At 41.3% G+C, this 26,452-nt stretch overlaps 1 protein-coding gene across 1 annotated transcript in view; it reads right to left on the bottom strand.

Moving 5' to 3' along the window:
• Nucleotides 1-6,388: 6,388 nt before the first annotated feature.
• Nucleotides 6,389-26,452, bottom strand: part of LOC124150824 (neurofibromin-like) — a 113,220-nt gene continuing 93,156 nt past the window's right edge. Inside the window, exons 54-64 of the mRNA XM_048401210.1 lie at nt 25,780-25,899; nt 22,967-23,047; nt 21,932-22,072; nt 21,193-21,319; nt 20,240-20,371; nt 19,280-19,578; nt 15,669-15,893; nt 13,656-13,756; nt 12,753-12,892; nt 12,205-12,251; nt 6,389-10,239 (exon numbers count right to left, since the gene is read on the bottom strand). Coding sequence (XP_048257167.1) covers nt 9,910-10,239; nt 12,205-12,251; nt 12,753-12,892; nt 13,656-13,756; nt 15,669-15,893; nt 19,280-19,578; nt 20,240-20,371; nt 21,193-21,319; nt 21,932-22,072; nt 22,967-23,047; nt 25,780-25,899 — 1,743 coding nt within the window. The 3' untranslated portion in view covers nt 6,389-9,909. The remainder of the gene's footprint in view (nt 10,240-12,204; nt 12,252-12,752; nt 12,893-13,655; nt 13,757-15,668; nt 15,894-19,279; nt 19,579-20,239; nt 20,372-21,192; nt 21,320-21,931; nt 22,073-22,966; nt 23,048-25,779; nt 25,900-26,452) is intronic.

The raw sequence follows: 26,452 nt of genomic DNA, 5'->3' as shown, positions 1-26,452 counted from the left end.
GTTTGTTATGTTGCAGTGTGGTTGAGAAAATCTGTTTTTCTGGCAGCCTGTGTGCTCACACATCAAGCAATAAAAACCTGTGATTGGATGTATTACGAATCATTGTACATCATTATCAGAGAGCACAACATTTGGCAGATGCATTTACATGCTTGAAACTGGGTCAACACAACGTCACGTTGCCAACGTCTTTGGTGTCAGCCAACGTGTGATCAGTAGGGCATGGAATTGATACCGTATGGATCAGCTTCCCAGCCACATGCAGGTGGTCACCACACTCAGAAATGTCCTGCGGAATGCCAGTGGCGTTACCGTTCAAAATCAGGCGGTGCGTAGTCATCACCGTGATGCTGGTGTACGGTAGGCAAGCATTCGCATCCCACTGACCCGACATTACAGGCGGGCATGTTTTGGATTGGCTGAAGATCACATCAATTGGACGGACCTGGACTGGTCTCCAGTACTTTTCACTGATGAATCGAGATGGGTAGCACATGAATTTGCAGGAGTAGTCAATATGCATTCTTTGCTGGGAATTGATGAAGGTAAAGAAATAACAGAAGCTGCCAGTGACTTGAGTGGTTTACTTCGACAATGTCCCTATTGATCAGTATTGATCACAATGAAATAATGATGACAGGACATCATTGACAAGAACAACATATCATTATGCACCAATCAGACATGCGATGACCAACAATGTAACCAACCAGTCAGGCTGCAGAAGATTGTCACATGACAAAAACCAACAGCCAACCAGATTGCCCGAAAAAGTTGACTGTTCTAAAATCTGGCTGGAACTGATACTATTCCCAGTCTACATATACGTTCGTTAAACGTTTCTTGGCAAATTACAAATTAACAACTTAGGGGGCGAACCATTCAATATTCAGGGAATGACATGGGATCTTTTGTCAGTGCTTCAAACAATATAAGTATTTTCCCCAGAAAGGGGGTGAACATTTTGTTACAACGCAGTTTGTCCTGTACATCAAGCATCTCCAGAGAACAGTTCTGCATGTCTGTGCAAGACTTGAGGAAAACAATATCACATTACTATTTTCAACAAGTCCCAACCCTCCTGCCTAGAATGTCAAATGGTCATTCCCTCCACGAACAAATGCAATATGTTCAATAACAACACGGTCCCCGAAAAGGGTATTATGTTTCTGGTCTTTTTGGTTTGACCTAAAATGACACAACACAGCTTCTTTTGACAAGCTCATTCGCATGGAGCACAAACGTAGTCGTCTTCAGTATTAAATGCTCTTTTCACAGTGATCCATAAAAGTTCAACGGAGTGATGTCTAAACTCCACAAGGCGATATAATCTTCCCAAACGGACAACCTGCGAAGACACGAGAGGCACCGTGCCCTATGTACAGTGTGTTCTGGAAAGCAGGCTCGATTTACCTGCCCTTGGTTCAACATCCGGAAAACAGTAAAGGACGCAGGGAACCAGAAATATAATACTTGGGAGGGTCTCATAAACAAACAAAACCAATTGTATTTAGAATATTGTGGCTGGCTTATGTTTGCAAAGTGTTCTTTTGATCATATCTCTTTGGCAACAATACTCACCAGCACACCTGAATGGCTGACCCCTAAATCAAAAGGAAGTCACAGAATCACCAACCTGTAACGTCACCATTCTAACACCTAACAACGACTGACATTCTGCCCATACTAACACCTAGCAGCTAGTGGCCTACTGTAACAGAGTGGGAGAGTGAATGTTGCTTTATGACGAAGTCAGCCATACGTGGGTGGCCGGTAAACAATCCAGAGTGTGGTAAACCTGTGGTTTGAACGCATGGGCACCACTGGGGCTGGACAACACACCAGCAGCTGGTCACTGCCTGAACATCAGTAAATACATTTCAAGTGATTCCGTGGCATTTGATTGGCAAACCAAGGGATTTCTTTTGTGCACTTATGTTTCCAGACACACTTCCACTTACGTACTGTTTCCTGATTGGATGATAATAGAATGGGCGGAGCTTGTGTTGCATTATTGCTCAGAAGGATGTCACTGATTTCGTATTGGCTACAGCTTTTTGGTGTGACGAAAAGTTATTATTGTTGGTATATTTATTTATAAGAATTGATTTCTATATGTTGTTTGCGTTTTTGGAGTTATAAAGTTAAAAAACAGTGTGGACACTTCACACAGCCTGCACACTGCCCTTTTACTTGGATACCTTCATCAACATCAATTCTTAACTAATCAGCTCGAAGAAGTATTGGGTATTGGGAGGTGTTGCACTAGAAAGCTCCTATAACTTAATACATCTACAGTCTCATTTATAAAACCCATTCTGGTTGACTGCTTGGTTAAACCAACCATATCTACAGCCTGGTTGTCATGGCAATAGTGTTTGTGAAAAACGTGGATCAAATGAGAGCATTTGAAAAAAGGTTAAGTGAAAATGTAGGCATATCTCCTGATAATGAACAACAGCATATCACCATGGTAACACAGTTAAAAGGACATGATATTATTTGATTTTGAAAATGTCTGACAAAATATGTTAAATGTATAACAATATGTTCAACGTGAAAGTTTCTTCAAAGAACACAAGAAAACCATTGTAAGACTAATATACAAAGTCCCTCACATGATGAATTCTTAATAACATGAAAGAAAGACCGTTGGATCTTGTACTGATTAGCCACCCAAAAAGAACAGGACCTTCCACAGATAATCCACTTAAAAGAACAAGACCATGTACCGCTAAGCGACCCAAAAGAACAGTTCTTGTACAGATAAGCCACTTAACAGAACAAAACCATGTACCGCTCAGCGACCCAAAAGAACAGTACCTTGTACAGATAAGCCACTTACAAGAATAGGTCCATGTACTGTGAGCGACCCAAAAGAACAGTTCTTGTACAGATAAGCCACTTACAAGAATAGGACCATGTACCGATAAGCGACCAAAAGAACAGTACCTTGTACAGATTAGCCACTTAAAAGGATAGAACCATGTACCGATAAGCGACCAAAAGAACAGTACCTTGTACAGATTAGCCACTTACAAGAATAGGACCTTGCACAAACGAGTCACGTAAATGAACAAGGCCTTGTACAGATGAAGCACTTACAAGAACAGGACCTTGCAGACATAAGCCACCTAAACGATCATGATCTTGTTCAGACAGCTAAAAGCAAAGGACAAGGTATAGACAAGCCACCTAAACAAACAGGGCCCTCTACAGATAAGAAACCTAAAAGAACAGGACGTTCTACTGTTAAGCCTTCTCATAGCACACAAAAAAACAGTTGTGTACAATTAAGCCACTTAAAGGACATGAACAAGTCCATTTACAGTTAAGCCATAAACAAAGGACAGAACAATGCAGAATTAAATAATTCAAAAGAAGGTGGTGTATCATGTAGTCACTTGAAAGAACTGGACCACATTTGTAAGTCATCTAAAAGAACACAAAATAAACTAAGACAATAGTTGCAACAGAAGCCATTTGTTGCAAGACGTTTGCCTCGGGAACTGTTATTTGATATCTGTGAACACAGCTGTGTCAAACTAGTGAACAGTCTCTGTACCCTCACACCACTCCCCGCTCCCCTTCCGAATATCAGCAAGTGGTTTTACGCTGCTTTTAGCAGCATTCCACCAATAGCACAGCGGGGGGATACCAGAAATGAACTTGACACATTATAGCCATGTCGAAAATCTAACTCTGGTCTTCAGCGTGACGAGCAAACACTTTAACCACGAGGCTACCCAACAGCCCGCCTCTGAATATAAGATGATCGGTCCCTGAGAACTAAGGACAAAAGCGAAGACATTAGTAAAGACAGAAACTGAATACAGTATTGATTACCATACAGAAGACTTCCTATGCTTAAGGTGATATGTTGAGGCCTTGGAACAATGTCCCCACCAGCACATACAACTGCAGTGTAACTCATCATAACCAGTCATAAGTATACCAATGTTAAGTAACCAAACAGAACACTTAAGTAATGTGCATGATAGCTGTCTCAGATTAAAGAGATCTTCAAAACTTCAAAATCATATCAAAACCCTGTTTATAGATATACGCCTGTCGCGTAAGGCAACAAACTCTTACCTTCTCATGCAAATTTTGTGAGTGGCAGGTACTTCCGGCCATGCTTACCCTTTTCTCAAGCTCCTTGTGTCATCACTGATTTTCAAGGATCAATTTACAGATTTTTCATCACTATTTTCACATTTACGTCGAAATGAATCTGTTATTGCAGATAACCAAGACTGACTGTTCTCTGGCGCTGATGTTTCATCCTTAGATCAATCCAATGAGATGTTATTAATATGCAATGAAGTTAGTATCTAAATAATAGAAAAATCGCCTTTCATACTATTCAAATCCCATTGTTATAAACACTAATAGTCTGGAACAAAATAAGGAAATGCCCTTTGAAGATATGACAGGTACTGCAATGCATAGTCTCTCTGAGACATGAGCTATTGTTACAGTGAACATCTTGGACTTAAAAGCACCACTAAAGACTGTGCCTATTGGCATTCATCCTGTGGTCAGGTGTGGTACAATCATATCCCAATAATGGCTTTCCATACCCTTTGTGAGGTCATCACTGGTTTTCAATGATCTATTCACACAGATTTCAGCGCTACTTTGTATTTACACCCAATTGAATCTGTTTTGGCTGATAATCAAGACTTGTTATTTTCTGTCGTTGACGTTCTTTTTATTTTATTGTCAATGTTACTCAAGCTGCATGGACATAAAGACTTACACACCCACTTGGGTACCTGTCTGTGGACTTGAGTGGAAAGCAAAAAGTGTTGTTTGTGCAAGCTGTTCCAGGGGTTGGTCATATCCAACTCGACCTAGCTCATTTCAGACAAGTTGTTCATTCAAAATAACTAGGTTTGGGGAGATAACAACTAGTCCCTCTTGATGTCCACTGTCCTCGGACGGAGGGACTAGGGGCTGTGTCTATCACTGCTGTTGGCTACGTATGCTCATATGTTATCCCTGGAACTCAAGTATTTGGCTGTGCTCTAAGTCGGACAGAGTGAGTGAGTGAGTTGGGTTTTAATGCCGCTTTTAACAGTATTCCAGTTATATTGCGGCATGTCAGCTTAATGGGGGAGGAAAGCCCGAAGTGATGCAGGTCCCAGACGTTTACCACTTCGGTGAAATCCACAAGCACATGGTGCTGACAAACCTAGAAACATAATCGGGGCGAACCGGGATTCGAACCCACAATCATAGGTTTCTGGCGTTTCCAAGGGACGCAACTCTGCACAGAGAAGCAGGCAAACTAAGACGACTGGGCCCCTCGTACCCAAAGACAGACAGAGGACTCATCACAGTACTTTATCAGGACAAACAGGAACAGTTGGAAAGGACTCTGCTTTGCCTTGTCCTTTGTTCTCACAGCCGTACTGTCACATGCCGATAAAGTACTGTCCCTTATCCTCTCACAGCCGTACCCTCACATGCCCATAAAGTACTGTCCCTTATCCTCTCACAGCCGTGCCGTCACATGCCGATAAAGTACTGTCCCTTATCCTCTATAGATTAGTAAATATTTCACAGCGTCTTCACTGTTAGTACAGCTCTTTATTAATCAGGGATGTGAACACACTGCAGTAGTGGACATCGGATCTCAGTACTTGCTACAGCTCGCAAAGATCTGAGGACACCCCATTACATATAATGTCAGAATAACCATACACTCTTGGCCACATATTAAACATTTTGTTTTGTTCATTTCGAAATTTTGAATTCACAACTTTGTAAAAATATTATTCAAAGCATAATGGAATGGAAGGCACCATTTTGAAACTTGTGCTCTAAAGCTGCTTTCTGATTGGCTTATGTTGAATAACTGTTCGTCATTTCACTGGTGAGGTGAGGTGAAATGGGGTTTAACGTCACGTCCAAGATGATTGCACTTTCATAGTGACGTGCATGCACATTTGTGAGCGTTTGGCTGCTTGTACTAGTCCTGACTAATGCCAATTATATAGTACTAGCTCACAGATATACCATGCCACAGTTTAACATCAATATTCCACTCAGACACGGTATATTGACTCTGAGCCTATTAGTCCTTGTTTTAGCACCATAATGCCGAGCGCCAGGCTGGGTAACAACAAGTACCATCTTTGGAATGACACAGCCGGGGATCGAACCCCGGACATTTCCGCTCTCCGGGCGGATGTCCTACAACTAGACCATGGAGGCAGTCCATTTCACTGGTCGATCAAAGTTTGTGAAAGGTTGTTCTGACATGACCCGAAATGGGATGTCCTCAGATTTTTGTAATGCTGTTGCAAGCACCAAGATCTTATGTTATTGTAGTAATAACTCATGCTATGGCTTTGTACACGACTTGTCTTTCACTGACCAATTTGAGCAAAGTAACAATATTTTATTTGAAAATTTCCTGGCAAGGGCACTTAGCTGGGAATCCCTGTCCCTGGCTTATTACCAACTGTTATCTTTCAGATGAAACAAATAGCCTGCATGTTTTTTTCCAAAAGATATCAACATTAATGTAGCAAACCATGCATCTACGACTCTCCTTTCTCTATTACATTTTGACATTTACATATTGATATTGAACACAAATGCAATTACCATGCTAATATGTTGGTCTCATCTGTCCTGTTTGTTTGTAACTTCCCCTAACAGTATTTGAAAAAGTATGTACTTACACGTGATATATGTATCCATAACATCTGACTTAATGCTTTTGAGCCATCCAATTTGAGGTTTAAAACATGGTATATATGGAAACCAAAATGGTATAAGATTGATCTCACCACGGCATTATGCAGATATTAAAACAACTTTGTTGCACCATGATACAGCTTGTCTGAATACGTGAAACGCCACTGATTTCAACATGAAATAACACTGATATTACCACGGTATAACAATGATATAAACATGGTATAACAATGATATAAACATGATGTATCACCATCAATAGTAACACCATTTCTTTACACTGCTATCATGTCTTAACACTGATATCATCATGTCATAACACTGATATCACAGTATCTTTTAAAACACTGATATCACTGTCTTAACACATATATCACCATGTCTTAAAACTGATATCAACATGTCGTAACAATGATATCACCATGTCTTTACACCGATATCACATGCTTTGACACTGATATCACCATGTCTTAACAGTGATATCACTGTCTTAACACTGATATCACAATGTCTTATCAAACAGTGATATCACTGTTTTTAACGCTGATATCTCCATGTCTGAACACTGACATCTCTATGACTTAACACTGATATCACAATGTCTTAACACTGATATCACCATGTCTTAACACTGATATCTTCATGTCTTAACACTGATATCAACATGTCCTCTGATATGACCATGTCTTAACACTGATATCACTGTGTCTTAACACTGATATCAACATGTCCTCTGATATCACCATGTCTTAACACTGATATCACTGTGTCTTAACACTGATATCACATGTCTCAACACTGATATCACAACGCCCTCACTCTGATAACACTGGTACTTACTTCTCACTGACTTTCCATGGTCAACAAAGTTGCCAAATGGACAATACACCCATACCACTGATATCATTGTTTCAACAGAACCACAGACATAACACGGCCTGTCACATGGCATAACACTAATTTCACAACGCAGCAAACAAAAGCATAATGGTAAACACTATAACAAATAACAACAGGAGTTCCACAGACATACAAATGGCAGTAACAGTTTCCATGGTGACTGTAATATTAAAACTGACGATGACCCAGGCTCTCTGCATCCATGGCAGTTGCTAGTGTCTCTGCTGATAACTCCTAATAATTCAGAACGGACTCCATTTCATTACAGAGCTCTTTTACAGAAATGTTAACAAAAATATTACACATCTACCTATTTAATAACTATTTTGATTATGGTCACCAGATGCTCCGTCATAATATTGCTATTTACTTGGTGAGCAAATGTTTCTATAACCTTCATTTCCAACAGTCATTAACAACGTAACTGTTTGAGCAGTGGTGTCGATCACCACTGCATTAAGATAACTCCCACAGTATCACCACCTGAAGGCATTGCTTGTATTAATTACATGGTTTACCCATCGAAACTTCAGAAATGTGAAATGGAATCAAACAAGTACACATTTTCTTACCATTGTGTTACCAAATTTAAGCAGTATTTTTGTTGTTGAAATCTGCACAGAAAGGGGAGTTACTTATGATTTTTCATTTAGTGAGTGAGTGAGTTGGGTCTAATGCCACTTTGAAATATTTTTAATATAAATATCACACTCCAAGCCATAAGTTTCTTTGTCTTAATTTATTCCAACTCACAATACTTTTGACCTAAAATTTCAAAAAAGTATATTGTGTTAACTTTTAGTTAGTTTCTTTTACACCCATTCTTTTGGATTAGATAAATAAACCAAGTAAAACCAGCAAGACCAGCCTCCGCATCAGATACTCACCAGATGCAGAATTCCTGAAATCTACATTAATTATTTCTTTAAAATACATCAAAAACAAGCAGGTGTCTTTATAGAATTATTTTTTGGGGAAAAATAAAACGTGTTCATTTAACTTTCAAATTTGTGCACATAAAGGATTCTTATTCCACCAGCATGGGCGGATCAGAATTTTAAAAAGGGAGTGGTCCAAAATATCAAAAACCTCTCTCGGATAATGTTACTGCTTACAACATACATGTACTATATTGGTTTTCATAAAAGAAAAGGGGGGAGTGCGGACCCCCTGGACACCCCCCTCTGGATCTGACTTTGAACAGCATGTGTTAGAGTTGATACATCACAGAGGTAGAAGCCATTTGTTATATGCAACCAGTAAGCAGCTTATTTCAGACAAGTGTTCAATGCAAATTATCTAGTTTTTGAAAGACAACAATTTGTGCATCTGGATTTTCATTTGTCTCGGACGAGTGTCCGTGTCTAACCCTGTATCAATAGTTGTTTCTCATAGCATCGATGTAGGTTTCAGGATTTCGAGCCCCCTCAATAGCCTATATTCTATAGAATTTCGAAACTGGAAGAATTAGCATTGTGTTTAAATATCACAGATATCTTTCATTTCAAAATATAGTTAATCTCTTAAAATAGATCATAACTGTACAGACATCTATGAGAGGAGGTGAACAATCACTATCCTGTTCCATGGTTTAAAAACAGAGATATGTATCAATACCATTTTCGGACTAATAAAAGGACTGGATAAAAGTTCATCTTAAATTGATTAAAACTCAACTGAAATCTCTTTTTGGTAAAAGTTATAGGAATAACCCAAAAAATGTTTAACAGATAACATTTACTGACTGATGTAAAGCAGCACATACGATAGCATAGTTTCCGATGGCTGATTGACAATGAATGTACATGTGTTATGTCCAGGTTATGAATATGTTGGTTGCTGTGATCTACTTTCTACATGGGCAATGGCAACAGATCTGCAATCAAAAATAAAATTGATAAACTGTACATAAAACTCTCTCCACACACTCCCCACATAAATATTCTCGAAACTCATTCAGCTAAAATATCGCTATGGATCTCTCGCCACATCCCTCTGGTCCCAAGAATCGGATTTCCACGACAGGTAACGTGCTACCTCCGACAGTTCGCGTACAATGGCAGTCGCGGCAACCTTCAGATACCTTACACAGCGTCCACAAGTCACATGACTAGCTTTTGGCCAATCACAGCCTCTGAATCATCCCACCTCACTGTCAGAAGCTCATCATAATTCATGATTAATGTCACATGACTTCCATCAACCAATGAACAACTCACATATCCTGTCTACAACTACACTTCATATACATCAGTGGCCATCAGCCAATCACAGTCAACCTCAGTGTTTATCAACATCTCATTCAATTGGTTCCATTAATTTTTTCTTTTCTTTCTGTTTAAAACTCCCTGCTCTATTTTTGGTTGGCAGATTGTTTGCAGAGGCATGGCGTATCCTTCCGCCGTTGGTGCCGTTTTTGTCTACAATGTCCTTGTCCGTCGGGGAGTGCATGCTCCCCACACTGAGACTTGACATGGAACTAGACAGATTCAGATTGGAGGATATTCCCAGAGAGCTTGGGTAAGGATTGAGAATGTCAAGGTCATCACCAGGGAGACACGATTCAACCATCATTGCCTTTTCTAAACAATTCACAAATAGTTCCGCTGTGTCACTGCTGCCCGAGGACTGAAAAAGACAAATGAACATCATTTAGTCGACATCATTAACTGGACATAATTATTTGTTGTTTAACGCCGCACTCAGACAATCCAGTGATTGACATCATGAGCATCAATCCACGCAATTTGGATATGATGACATGCATCCACCAAGTCAGCGAGCCAGGCCACCTGATCCCATTAGTCGTCTCTTATGGCAAGCATGGGTTGCTGAAGACCTATTCTGACCCGGATCTTCACGGGTCTGGACATAATTAGCTGGATGGGAATCATTAAATGGTTCGGAGGCAATTTAACACAAGCCACCATTCATACAGGTTGTAAATGTTCACTGATCGGGAGAAACCCACGAGCATGGTTATGGTGCTGAGATCACAAGCCAAAGGGAAGCAACTCTGTGCAGCAAATCGTGGTACTATAGATAAATAGGTTACCCATGCTCCAAAGTTTTATAGAAGATTTTTGAGTAAAGAAAACAATGGGTAACTGAACACATGCTTTGGACCGCATGTAGGAGTATTACAGCTATCAACACTTCAGATCACAGTTCAAATCTCATCTGTTTCTGACAGCCAATGATCGATCGAGTGAGTGAGTGAGTGAGTGAGTGAGTGAGTGAGAGAGTGAGTGAGTGAGTGAGTTGGGTTTAACGCCTCTTTTTATTCCAGTTATATCACAACGTGTCAGCTTACACAGTGTGTTAGTAACCAACCAGAAAGACAGGTTTCTGCAATAAAAGGGTCCAAACTATTAGGGTTCTAAATCCTATTTCAGTTTATTTCGACAATGGTACAGTGTGAGTGAGTGAGTGAGTTGGGCTTAACGCCACTTTTAACCGTATTCCAGTCATATCACGGCATGTCTGCTTAATGTGGGAGGAAAGCCCAAAGTGATGCAGGTCTCAGACCTTTACCACTTCAGTGAAACCCACAAGCACAGGTATGGAGCTGACAAACCTAGAAATATAATCGGGGTGAACCGGGATTCGAACCCACAATCATAGGTTTCTGGCGTGCCCAAGGGATGCAACTGTGAACAACGAATCACGGTGCCTTAGACGACTGGGCCACCCGTGAACCCCCCCAATGATCAAGAGCACTTTTTCTTATTCTTCTTATCAAGCAGCAACTAGCTAAGGTATGAGATATAAGTGCCTGGGTTAAACAAACACTTTCAGCCAGGGCCCACCAGCACAAACCAATCAAACCACCAGGACCAGGACACTTATTTACAATTGTCAAAGGACCAACACTATTTTGTGCAACTGGATGTTGTTGATTGTTGTTTAATGCTGCACTCAGAAATATTCCAGCCATATGACAACGTTGTGCAACTCAATCAGGGTTTTAAAGAATAAAGGAAAATTTCCATATCCTTACTTTAGTCTGAACCAGATTGGTTGGTTGGTTTGTTGTTTAACGCCGCACTCAGCAATTTCCAGCTATATGACGGCAGTCTGTACATAATCGAGTCTGGACCGGACAATCCAGTGATTGATATCATGAGCATCGATCCACGAAATTGGGATCGATGACATGTATCAACCAAGTCAGCGAGCCTGACCACCCGATCCCGTTAGTTGCCTTTTACGACAAGCATAGTCACCTTTTATGGCAAGTATGGGTTGCTAAAGACCTATTCTACCCCGGAATCTTCATGGGTCAGTCTGAACCAGACAAACCAGTGATTGGTATCCTGAGCACAAATTCACGCCATTGGAGTAGGATGACATTCAATCAACTAAGTCACTGATCCTGACTACCCAATCAATTGTGTCGCTTCATACATCAAGCAGGGGGTACTGACAACCAGCTCTCCAGGGAAAGCCATCTTGCCATTAATAAAGGACATTTAATGAATTTTCAAATTATTTTAAGATGTACATTAAACACGGAATTTTCAAGCCTGTTGCATTCCATTGAACACATTGTCATAACGTTTGTCCAGAACATCATGAACGATGTCAGCTCACCTTTGTGAATGTACCAGCGAACCTCCATAAACCTCCAAAACCAATACCTGAAACAAGACGTGCGCAATTAGTCACCATATTTGTTTGTTTGTTTCTTTGTTGTTAAATGCCGCACACAGCGATATTCCAGTCTGAAAAAAATCCAGTTATTGACATCATGAGCATCGATCCACGCAATTGGGATACGATGACATGCATCAACGAAGTCAGCGAAGCTGATCCCCCAATCCTGTTTGTTGCCTCTTACGACAAGCATAGTTGCCTTTTATGCCAAGCATGGGTTGCTGAAGACCTATTCTACAACAGGTGTTCACGGGTCCACAGTGAAACAGGGAGCCTGCTTATAGGTGCTGATCCAGTGGGGTGATGGGCACACCTTTTGGGTATCGCTTAAGGAAAAGACTTACTGTCGGACAGAAAGTCCGAAGTGATGCCGATCACAGACATCTACCACTTTGGTGAAACCCACCAGCACAAACCTGACTAACCTAGAAACATAATCGCGACAAACCGGGATTCGAACCCACAATCACCATGACAACACTTACTCTGGAGGTAGGACAGCTGCTGTTGGGAGGCATCCTCACAGGCGATCATGTTCTGGATGATGCTCTGGACTGCATTGAGGATGGCCTGGTCGTGGCACAGTGACAGAACATTGTTTATCTTTGCGTCAAGGAGACTGTGACTGTAACAAATGGAAGACTGTGATTAAGTCTACATTCTCGACTGTTGGAGCTGGGATTTATCTAGGATTTCAAACCTTTGGCAGGCATACTGGAAAAAATCGTGATATAATTCAAAATTCGATTTTTGTAATGTTCTTATTTTTGTCAAATCTGAGAAATCAGTAATTGTTTAATTCAATTTGGGAATTTCAATTCGACTTGTCACTTATCTCAACTTTGCCAACAAGATGACAACATGAATGATTTTAAAATATGCAATATACCAGTTCTTTCCAAACATATTGTGATACATATTCATTAGTATTTTAAATCATGTTAACTTGGGCTGGGATGGGTAACTGGGGTAGGTAGGGTCATGAGTAGGACCCAGGTACCCACAGGACTACCCGGACCCGTGGTTAGACACATGATATATTGTTTAAAGACAAAAATTAACTAGAACTGTATGTTTTAACTACAAGTCACTTATGTTTCCGACTACTAAGTCCATTCCTTCTGACTTTAATATGTTTCAATAAAAATAAAACTTCAGTCTTCTTCAGTGTATACATCAGATTGTTTTATAAGTGTACCTAAACACCTTTTGCCAGGGTTACGGTCAAACTTTTCTCAATCGGACAGTTTGTACCTACCTCTTGAGACCGACAGCGGGTACCCGGGTAATAGGGGGATGGGTACCCGGTAGTAAATTTGGACTCGTCCCAGCCCTAATGTTAACCTCTACCAACAAGTGTACTCGATTAAACAGCAGCTGCAACTTACATTACAGGAAAGACTTTCGGGAATACGACTGAGGCTTCAGCTAGATACTCGTACAATATTCTAGTCTCGTTCTCATCTGTCGTGTTCCGAACAAGTGTTGCCTGAAACAAGGAAAACAATCAACACATGTAATAAACCACATTCTATGCTACTCAACATGTGATAGGGATAATCAGACCTATGTCAAATAAACTTAAATATGCACTTGACATTGATGACAATCAGTTTTGTGTATCGTGGCAAGATATAACATTGGTTTTCAACACATGTAGTAAACCACATTCTATACTACTCAACATGTGATAGGGATAATCAGACCCTTGTCAGATAAACTTAAATATACACTTGACATTGATGAGAATCAGTTTTGTGTATCGTGGCAAGATATAACATTGGTTTTCAACACATGTAGTAAACCACATTCTATACTACTCAACATGTGATAGGGATAATCAGACCCTTGTCAGATAAACTTAAATACACACTTGACATTGATGAGAATCAGTTTTGTGTATCGTGGCAAGATATAACATTGGTTTTCAACACCTGTAGTAAACCACATTCTATACTACTCAACATGTGATAGGGATAATCAGACCCTTGTCAGATAAACTTAAATATACACTTGACATTGATGAGAATCAGTTTTGTGTATCGTGGCAAGATATAACATTGGTTTTCAACACATGTAGTAAACCACATTCTATACTACTCAACATGTGATAGGGATAATCAGACCTATGTCAGAGAAACTTAAATATACACTTGACATTGATGACAATCAGTTTTGTGTATCGTGGCAAGATATAACATTTGTTTTCAACACATGTAGTAAACCACATTCTATACTACTCAACATGTGATAGGGATAATCAGACCCTTGTCAGATAAACTTAAATATGCACTTGACATTGATGAGAATCAGTTTTGTGTATCGTGGCAAGATATAACATTTGTTTTCAACACATGTAGTAAACCACATTCTATACTACTCAACATGTGATAGGGATAATCAGACCCTTGTCAGATAAACTTAAATATGCACTTGACATTGATGACAATCAGTTTTGTGTATCGTGGCAAGATATAACATTGGTTTTCAACACATGTAGTAAACCACATTCTATACTACTCAACATGTGATAGGGATAATCAGACCCTTGTCAGATAAACTTAAATATGCACTTGACATTGATGAGATTCAATCAGTTTTGTGTATCGTGGCAAGATATAACATTGGTTTTCAACACATGTAGTACACCACATTCTATACTACTCAACATGTGATAGGGATAATCAGACCTATGTCAGATAAACTTAAATACACACATGACATTGATGAGATTCAATCAGTTTTGTGTATTGTGGCAAAATATAACATTTGTTTTCAAGGGCTCTTTTCTCGTATAACAATGCCCAAATTCTGTAAAATTAATCCCAATGACAGCTTTTTTGGTGATGACTGCTTCGTCTGTGCGACTTTAGCGCACCCATTGTACCAATATCAATTTCCTTCCTGCAGCATTAACACAATGCCTTGTTTCATAGACCCATTGGTACTTTAAAATGCAACCGCAATCAAAAACACACTTTCCCATGACTAAAACACAATGACAGGTTCACGGAACCTCCTCTTGGTCTGCTGCAGGTTGGGAACCAGTCTAGAGTTTCAAGTGCCGCTCAAGTTAATTTAACTTTACCTAGGAATACATTGCCAATGGAATTTACCTACATAACCTATAACTGACAGAATAAGTCTTTCTTAAGCGACAGGAAGCAAACAATGCATTGAAACTTGAACGGTAATGATGTTCAGTAGCAAATTTGTTATAGATTTTATTCACATTCCAGCACTTTTCAACAACTGTCAAAAATAAAATTCCAGCACTTTCATTTAAAATGTCAGAATCAAGCACTTTTCATCGGACATGGTTAAATCAAAGCTCTTTTAAAATCTGTGCGCACCCTGTTTAACCCCATGGCTACCCCAGCGCCACCCAGACAGAGACTTACCAGGACCGTGAGGACAAGAGCTTGTGTGGGGTAGTCCATGAGGATGTCCGGATCAAGGAGGACGTTGTTCTCATTGGACACGGAGCTCCGCCCACTGCGCGGCTGCTGGATGGCTGATTTGGAGGACTCCAGCTTGTTGCTGCCTGGCGTTGGCATGGAACTGCTGCGGAACTTCGTCAGCGGCGGCCGTGAATTTTGATCAAGGTCAAGGCTGACGCTCTTGCCCTGCAACAGGTGTTTGAACTTTGCTGAGATGAAAATGTCATTCATTTCACTGGTAGCAGAAAAAGAAATTTTTCTGCAGCAGTAACTTGAAGTTTCTTAAAGGTAAGTCATGTTTCTCCTTTTATTTATTACTTTGTTTGCTTGTAGTTTAACACTGCACTCAAGTCAGGACCATCATGACATCATGAGCATCGACATACATAATTGAGATACGACGACATGCATGCATCAACAAAGTCACCAAGTCTGACCACTCGATCCCGTTCGTCGCTTCATACATCAAACATGGGTTGCAGAAGACATATTCTAGCCCAGATCTTCACAGGTCTATTTATTACTTAAATGAGACAATGACAAAGACATAAAGCCTCATATTGAATCGGCTGTCCTATGGCTTAACTGACAGCTGTAGCAACAAATACATTCAACAATACAGGTAAGAACTGTGTTTTCACATTTCTCATTTACCTAGGGCTAATTACTTTGAAAAGTAATATCTAGAGATCTGATGACAATAATTTTGCAACAATCGACAGATCTATACCGACACACTGAACAAACTTAATTGGGGACCATGAATATTTCTTGGGATATTTGTGGGGAAACTGAGTTTCTTTAAATGTGTACGGTATATAAAAATATTTCATTATCCCTCACTTCTTTGTGTTCAGTATAGATGTAGGCAAAAAATGATCCTCATGAACTAAATCTCATAATAATCAGCTGGTGATCTGACACTCAAATTGTATGTATAAACCTGTATGTATTACTTTAGTAATAGCAGAAGTCCTACTTTCACAGGGTTGAAATTACACTGTTTTATCATCGAGACATGCACAACAGTTTCACCACGTTGATAAACTGAGGTACTGAAAGACCTCTACAATCTTCATGGCAACTCTCAAAGTACTGGTATTGATCTAAATCCACACTACGCAGGCATGCTCAAAGTGCTACATTCTTATTATTCCGGTCAACGGATCTGTGTGTCCTCGGTTTTCATTCTCTGCTCTAGTATCAGTCAGCCAGTCTAGCCCTAGTCAGACACACTATCTAACCTGTTATTCCAGGTCATGCCCACAAGAGTTGTCTAGCCCTAGTCAGACACACTATCTAACCTGTTATTCCAGGTCATGCCCACAAGAGTTGTCTAGCCCTAGTCAGACACACTATCTAACCTGTTATTCCAGGTCATGCCCACAAGAGTTGTCTAGCCCTAGTCGGACACACTATCTAACCTGTTATTCCAGGTCATGCCCACAAGAGTTGTCTAGCCCTAGTCAGCCACACCATCTAACCTGTTATTCCAGGTCATGCCCGCAAGAGTTGTCTAGCCCTAGTCGGACACACTATCTAACCTGTTATTCCAGGTCATGCCCACAAGAGTTGTCTAGCCCTAGTCAGACACACCATCTAACCTGTTATTCCAGGTCATGCCCACAAGAGTTGTCTAGCCCTAGTCAGCCACACTATCTAACCTGTTATTCCAGGTCATGCCCACAAGAGTTGTCTAGCCCTAGTCGGACACACTATCTAACCTGTTATTCCAGGTCATGCCCACAAGAGTTGTCTAGCCCTAGTCAGCCACACTATCTAACCTGTTATTCCAGGTCATGCCCACAAGAGTTGTCTAGCCCTAGTCGGACACACTATCTAACCTGTTATTCCAGGTCATGCCCACAAGAGTTGTCTAGCCCTAGTCAGCCACACTATCTAACCTGTTATTCCAGGTCATGCCCACAAGAGTTGTCTAGCCCTAGTCGGACACACCATCTAACCTGTTATTCCAGGTCATGCCCACAAGAGTTGTCTAGCCCTAGTCGGACACACCATCTAACCTGTTATTCCAGGTCATGCCCACAAGAGTTGTCTAGCCCTAGTCAGACACACTATCTAACCTGTTATTCCAGGTCATGCCCACAAGAGTTGTCTGGCCCTAGTCAGACACACTATCTAACCTGTTATTCCAGGTCATGCCCACAAGAGTTGTCTAGCCCTAGTCGGACACACTATCTAACCTGTTCTTCCAGGTCATGCCCACAAGAGTTGTCTAGCCCTAGTCGGACACACTATCTAACCTGTTATTCCAGGTCATGCCCACAAGAGTTGTCTGGCCCTAGTCAGACACACCATCTAACCTGTTATTCCAGGTCATGCCCACAAGAGTTGTCTAGCCCTAGTCAGACACACCATCTAACCTGTTATTCCAGGTCATGCCCACAAGCGTTGTCTAGCCCTAGTCGGACACACTATCTAGCCTTAGTTTGAGGCCATGCTCTACGGTCTAGCATCAGTCAGCCCCACTATCTAGCCATTAGATTGAGGCCATGCTCTCACAATATGGTCTAGCATCAATCAGCCACACTATCTAGCCATTAAATTGAGGTCATGCTCTAACGATGGTCTAGCATCAATCAGCCCCACTATCTAGCAGATAGAATGAGGCCATGCTCTATGGTCTAGCATCAATCAGCCTCACTATTTAGCCATTAGATTGAGGCCATGCTCTAACTATGGTCTAGCATCAATCAGCCTCACTATCTAGCCATTAGATTGAGGCCATGCTCTAACTATGGTCTAGCATCAATCAGCCTCACTATCTAGCCATTAGATTGAGGCCATGCTCTAACTATGGTCTAGCATCAATCAGCCACAATATCTAGCCATTAGATTGAGGCCATGCCCTAGCTATGGTCTAGCATCAATCAGCCTCACTATTTAGCCATTAGATTGAGGCCATGCTCTAACTATGGTCTAGCATCAATCAGCCTCAGTATATAGCCATTAGATTGAGGCCATGCTGTAACTATGGTCTAGCATCAATCAGCCCCACTATCTAGCAGATAGATTGAGGCCATGCTCTATGGTCTAGCATCAATCAGCCTCACTATCTAGCCATTAAATTGAGGTCATGCTCTAACGATGGTCTAGCATCAATAAGCCACACTATCTAGCCATTAGATTGAGGCCAAGCTCTCACAATATGGCCTAGCATCACTCAGCCACACTATCTAGCCATTAGATTGAGGCCATGCCCTAACTATGGTCTAGCATCACTCAGCCACACTATCTAGCCACTAGATTGAGGCCAAGCTCTAACAATATGGTCTAGCATCAATCACCTCCACTATCTAGCCTTTAGATCCATACTAGACATTATCTAGCCTTTAGATTCAGGCCATGCTCTCACATTGTGTTCTACCATCACTAACCTTCACTATCTAGCCTGCTATTCAATCCAAGCCCACACTACATTGTGTAGTACATTCTAGCTCTACTCAATCTGCCCGTGATGCTGATAGATCATGCTTCCTTTCTACGATATCTACATGACTAGCTTAGTCTAGCAAGCAGCAAGCAAGCCACAGCAACACAGCGCCACCTACCTGACTCTGCGTGAGCTGCACATTCTTCCCCATACGCGCTGCCGTCATTGCATTCTGGTCCAGAAGGTCACAGCTCTTTTGTCTCCGGGGGAGAGGGGTGGAGGCAGTCGTGGGCGGGGCATTCTGAGGGGGTGTGACTACAGTGGTGGTGGGAGGGGGAGCAGAGGGGGACACCCCCTGGGAAGAGGACAGCTCAGTATTCAGACTCTCTGTTGAAGGGGACTCCGATATCATATAGTTGGCTGTCCGATGTTTCAGATGACACCGACTGCGGACCTCTTCTGACACCGACACTAAGGCTGAAGCAAGACATCAAATGTTTATTTTTCAAAACTGGATCACGAAAAATTCCAACAAATATTACCTGTACGAGCAGAAAAAAATAATTGAAATTGCAATCTTTAGCGCCATTGTCAACTGGAAGATTTGTTTTTTGTTGTTTTATTTTGGAGTGTGAGTGAGTTAAAATTAACGTCGCATCGTCAGTATTTCAGCCATATAGCGACGAGACCAAGTTAATATATTCACAATGTAGTTATTTATGCAAAGTTATATTTAAAAACAATTTATGAAACATACTTGAGCATTACAATATCTTTTATTTCGGAAGAAAAAGGGAATTAATTTTGGCAAGTCTGTGTATCAAGCACAAGGGACATAACTCTAGACATATTATGCAAAGAATTTCTTGACTGAACAAGTTGGCGGAATATGTATGTCAAATTGAGCAACATATGTTCTACATCTGATCATTTTTTTTAAACACTGAGTAATCTCAAAATAATTTTGTGAGTGCGACGTTTCGACAGAAAAAGTATTTATAAATTTGGATTTTTATTTCTTTCCAAAGTTTGAGGAAAATAGGGTCAGCAGATCTGTGTTCCAAAAGTTTTTTAAAAAGGTCGAAGAATCATATTGCTAGATTATTCCAGTCAACACAAACAACACAGTACTACCCACCTGCAAGGTATGCCACAGTCTGTGTGGTCACCTCAAACTTGTCCCTGACACTTGGTTTCACTGTAATACTGAGAAGCTGATGCAAGACGCGGATTGTCCGGGACACAGTCGTGGGGGATGGATGTCGGAATCCTGACACAGAGAAAAAAGTGCATTACATGACCAATCAGTCAAATCCAGATCCAAATACAGAAAAAAACCTGAAATGGTCTCACCTGGGATACAGGCCAGCTACATCATCAAATCACAATATACTTGAAAACAGGAGGACTGGTTCAGAGTCAGTTAGGTTTAATGCTGCTTTGAACAGTATTCCAGTTATATAGGTGAGGTGAGGTGAAATGGGTTTAACGTTGCGTCCAAGATTATTGCACTTATATAGCGACGTGCATGTACGTGTGTGTGTTTGTGTGGCTGATTGTACTAGTCTGGACTGATGCCAATTTATAGTGCTAGCTCACTGAGATACCATGCCGCAGTTTAACATGAATACCCCACTCAGACACAGTATACTGACTCCGAGCCGACCAGTCCTTGTTTTAGTCCCTTAATGCCGAGCGCCAGACAGGGTAACAACAACGTCAACAAGTACCATCTTTTAACCCCGGACCTTCCACTCTCCGGGCGGACGCTCTACCACTAGACCACGGAGGCGGTCCAGTTATATCGAGGCGTTTTAGTTAAATGTGGGAGGCAAGATCGTGACGCAGGTCTCAGACATCTACTCCTTTGGTGAAACCACAAGCGTGGGTATGGTGCTGACAAACCTAGAAACATAATCATGTCAAACAGGGATTCGATCCCACAATCATAGGTTTCTGATGTGCCCAAGGGATGCAACTCTGCACAGCGAATTGCGGAGCCTGAGATGACTGGGCCACCCAGGCCTGTTCATAATCATGGCAACACGCAAGATGACAATTCTCAGCTACAAGATATTACAGAATCCCCACCTTTGAGTAAATGTCCAACCAGAGCAAAGTTGAAGTTGAACTGGAAGCTGAGGCCCATGTAGTGGTCCAGCTGCTTGAAGTGCCACTCCAGGGGCTCCCGCGTCTCCATCATGATCTTCTCCAGGGACTGCAACATGACAAGCATGACATGAAGATTGACATGAACATGACAAGCATGACCTGATGATTGACATAAAAACGTAAACGGCTGTACCATTGTTTAACACCTTCATGCTGTTATCACCTACCACAGCCATTCTGTGCTCCTCCCCTACAGCAGCTATTCTGTTCTACTCTCCAGCCTACCTCCTGTTTACAGGTCCTCCACTTAAAATAATACACAACAAACAACCTCGTTATTATGTTCTCCTTCCCAACCCACCACCAACACAAAACCCATCTATTCTGTTCTCCCCAGCCAAGTACCTGTCCCTATAGATCCTCCACGTTTCAAAAATAAAGGAAACATACAATTCAGCTATTCTGTTCTCCTCCCCAACCTACCACCAACACACAATCCAGCTATTCTGTTCTCCTCCCCAACCTACCTCCTGTTCCCAGGTCCTCCACTTTAAAAAACCCACCGACATACAACCCAGCTGTTCTGTTCTACTCCCCAATCTACAGCCTGCTTACATGTGCTCCACTTTTAACACCAACATACAAATCCAGCTATTCTGTTCTCCCCAGTCTACCATCCACACATAACCCAGCTATTCACTTCTCCTCCCCAGCCTACCTTCTTCTCGAACAGCCCCATGTTGTCCAGCGTGTGTAGGTTCTGCTCCAGCAGGGCAAGTCCCGCCGCGTACAATGACACTTCATCCAGCTGCAGTACTGAGATTGCCACCCAGAACAGGAACTTGTGGATTGGGGACTCCTGAAATATGTGACACAAGTATACCAATCTCCTGCCATTGTCTCATCGCAGAATAGAATTTCTTTGTTTTTTTAAACTGATAAAAAAATTAAGTATCAAATTTAACTTATCCTATCATTGATGTACCTTTGAAACATGACCCCAACATTTAAAGTAAATTACTAATTTATTATTCTGAGGGGAGGGTGAGGTGGGAGGGAATGGAGCTTGTCTATCAACTGTGTATATGAGGAAACATTACATTTTCACTATTTTCAAGAATGAATAAATCATCCACTCAAAAGAATCCAAGTTTCCCTGAGAGTAACGAATTGACAGTCCCTAAGCATTATATATAAACAAGGGGGATGTACATGGACAAGCAGTTGAGGTGAGGTGAGGTGAGGTGAGGGGGGCTTAACATCATGTTCAAGAATATTGCACTCATATAGCTGTATGTGAGTGAGTGAGTGACTGAAGAGAGAAAGAGAGAGAGAGACTGTCCAGACTAATGCCTTTTTAATATTCCTAGCCCACTCAGATACCATTCCTCAGTCTACACGAATGACCCACTCAGACACAGCACACTGACTCCCGAGCCGACCAGTCCTTGTTTTAGCCCCGCAATGCTGAGTGCCAGGCAGGGTAACAAGTACCACATATCAACTTCTTTTGGTATGACATAGCAGGGGATCAAATTCCCAACCTTCCTATCTCCAGGCAGTCGCCCTATCCACTAGACCACGGTGGCGGTCAGTCACCAAGGAGATGGACATTATTGTGTTACTCACCGCCTTCAGCATGGGTTGTAGTGGTCAGTCACCAAGGTGATGGACATTATTGCGTTACTCACCGCCTTCAGCATGGGTTGTAGTGGTCAGTCACCAAGGTGATGGACATTATTGCGTTACTCACCGCCTTCAGCATGGGTTGTAGCCTGGTGAGACACATGACGACAGCCTCGATCAACGTCAGGTCTGTGTAGGACTCCAGGGCCTGCAAACCAAACCATTGACTCATGTACGACTTTAGGCTAGTGCTCATTGTAGGCAAACTGGGAAAAAGAATCAATATTTTTTTCAAATATATTTCTTTGCTTAAACCTATTTACCTAAATTCTGAGGTATTTTAACACTGAATTTTCAGTAACAATGTAAAACTAAGCACAAAAGTATCTTCCTCTTTATTGGTACTGGTATCCGTGATATACAAATGAGAGAAAGAGAGAGAAAGAGAGAGAGAGAGAGAGAGAGAGAGAGAGAGAGAGAGAGAGAGAGAGTGAGTGAGTGAGTGAGTAAGAGAGAGATAGAGAGAGAGAGAGAGAGAGAGAGAGAGAGAGAGAGAGAGAGATTCAAGTGAACAAAGTAATCAGCTGGTTTTACATTTTGACACTTATTTCAAAGTTTACATGCATATTTTGCCCAAAACATTAAATGAAAAGCATGGATTATTAGTGTCATATAGGGCTTGTGATGACATTTCTTCCAAAGTTTTTTTTATAAACAATGCTACTATACGGGCAACAGGCTGTGAAACTAAACACAGCTCCAGACCACACAACAGCAAACCACACTACTGAAGCCACAGTACAACAGCAAACAGGTATGAACTACTTGTGATAGCTCTACACATCTTGTTGCACAAATCACTCTAAAGTGGGACTGTGCTCAACTGGTTTTATAATGACTATTGCCTCACTTTCTATGTTAACCGAAACACCCCAAACTACTTCAACATGTAACAGAGCTCCAGATAACTTTTCGAGCAATTGAGTTTTTACTCAACGGTTTCTATTTTAATTGGCTTATTACATTTTCATTGGGGAACCAATATTTTTTCACTCGTCTATTCATCACTCTTCTGGGTTTTCCCTAAACTGAGAAAACATTTTGAGATTTAAAAAAAATGAAATAATGTTTTAGATGTATATAGGTAACAGTTCTCAATATAGGCTTGACTCGGAAAGTAAATTAGCTCGTATTTGTGTTTCAGAAATAACCTCCATTGTACGCATGCTGAAAAAGCTTCGTTGGGTATTTACGTGTGCTGTTTTTATACATTTAAGTTTTTCCTGTCATACCTGTGTTTCTGTACGCAAGTTAGTTGAAAGGAATAGGGTTGTTATATTTTGGGGGGGTATCTTACGCAAATACGCAGCTTATCTGTAGCGCTGATGTCACCATACTATAAAAAAGTGTTTAATTGAGGCACTGCAGCTCACATTATTGACTGATCATTCTTGACAACACATGCACAACATATAATGAAGCCCACAACATTTATACATGACAAAGTCTGGTTTGGTATTTGTTTGTTTGTAGTTTAATGCTGCACTCGGCAATAATCCAGCAATATGACTTTTAAACCCTTGCATAACATATTAAACATATAACATATGTTCAGACAAGTGGAGCGATGATATTGGACAAAGTGTTGATAATGAGTCTGCCTTAACTTTAGTTCATTATAAACTATACTAGTGAGTGAGTGAGTTGGGTTTTACGCCGCTTTTAACAGTATTCCAGTTATATCACGGCATGTCAGCTTAATGTGGGAGGAAAGCCCAAATTGATGCAGGTCTCAGACGTTTACCACTTCAGTGAAACCCGCGAGCACAGGTATAGTGCTGACAAACCTAGAAAAAAAATTGGGGCGAACCGGGATTCGAACCCACAATCATAGGTTTCTGGCGTGCCCAAGGGACGCAACTCTGCACAGCGAATCGCGGCGCCTTAGACGACTGGGCCAGCCATGCCCCGGCGTAAACTATACTAAAGAGAATATATAGCTTTCCTTGTCAAAAACATGATTATCTTTTTGACTAACCTGTCAAACCGATATTTCCATGAGCCAAATATGCTACTTATTATTAATTTTGTTTACTGATCTTAGTCTGACAAAAATAGATTAAAATTAGTCCCACAAAATGTGAATTGAGATTATTAGCCGAGTGTGTTTCGCCATCATAATTATCATATATCGGGGGATGGGGTTGTATTTATTTTATTCCTATTATATACTACTCAAAACAAGTAAAAGAACACCCACAATTGGAAGGCTGTGTTGCAATACCCACAAGCCATGACAGATTAAGTCAATGTTGTTGCCATGGAAGCTAGAAAACAATTTTTTAAAATCCCAAACCATCAAAAAGCACCAGTTCACCACTAGACCTATGTATGTACCAAGTTTGGTTAAGATATGTCTCATGGTTTTGGAGTTCTGCTCCGGAAAGGAATCATGATGGATGGATGGATGAAAGGATGGATGGACAGCACCCATTCCTATAGATATCCCTCTTCCACTTTTTGGCGGGGGATATAAATGTGGTGTCCTTTATCTTCTTTTGAGTTGTATGACAAAATAAGGTCTCACTGAACTTTCAACACATTTTCTAGACACCATATTTCCATCACACTATTTGCCAAGGGACAGGGGGGATGAGGGACAGTACAAGATTCCGGATGCTCTACTGGTCCCACAGAGCAGTGCAGCCAAAAATTAATCAAAATGTTAAGCTAAAATGAAAGTCATTCTTAAGCAGGGGAACAGAAAGAACAACAGGAGAGCAAGGGATCAGGTTCAGAACTATCAGAATTGCAACAAGGATTACCGGACATGGGAAGCTCCATGTATTTTGAAAATTAAAAGGTTTGAACACCTGCAATAGAAAGAGAAACAAAAGCATGTATTAGACCATGACGATACAGCCCATGATAACAGTGTACCTCAATGCAAGATGGCTGGGTTCGTCGGGGGCCCATTTGGTCCTGTAGGGAGTCCGACTTCTCGCCGAAACTTTGCAGAGTACAGGTGTGGGTGAAGGTCAAGGAATAGGGAGGACGGCCCTGAAGAAGGGAGCAATCAGGTCGGGGTTATCAGGGCCAGGGCCTTGTGTCATAACTCATCTTATCACAACTACTGTTCATCTGTGTCATCATGTTTTGTTTGTTTGTTGTTTAACGCAGCTCTCAGCAATATTCCAGCTATTGGTAAATAATTGAGTCTAGACCAGACAATCCAGTGATTGACATCGTGAGCACTGGGGTATGATGAAACGTCATCACCCAAGTCACCTGATCCGTATATAATCGAGTCTGGACCAGACAATCCGGTGACTGACACCATGAGCATCGATGCATGAAATTGGATACGATCACATGCATCAACCAAGTCAGCAAGCATGACCACTCGATCCCATTAGTCGCCTCTTATAACAAGCTTAGTCGCCTGTTAAGGCAAGCACGGGATGCTGAAGACCTAAACTACCCCGGATCTTCACGGGTCTTGGGAGCAATGATCCACACCACTGGGGTATGCTGACATGTCATCAACCAAGTCACTGAGCCTGACCACCCGATCCCATTAGTCGCCTGTTAAGGCAAGCATGGGATGCTGAAG

This window comes from Haliotis rufescens, unplaced genomic scaffold (genome assembly GCF_023055435.1).
Source record: "Haliotis rufescens isolate VD_foot unplaced genomic scaffold, xgHalRufe1.0.p SCAF_21, whole genome shotgun sequence".
NCBI classification, from domain to species: domain Eukaryota; kingdom Metazoa; phylum Mollusca; class Gastropoda; order Lepetellida; family Haliotidae; genus Haliotis; species Haliotis rufescens.
This window is presented reverse-complemented; position numbering and strand designations above follow the sequence as displayed.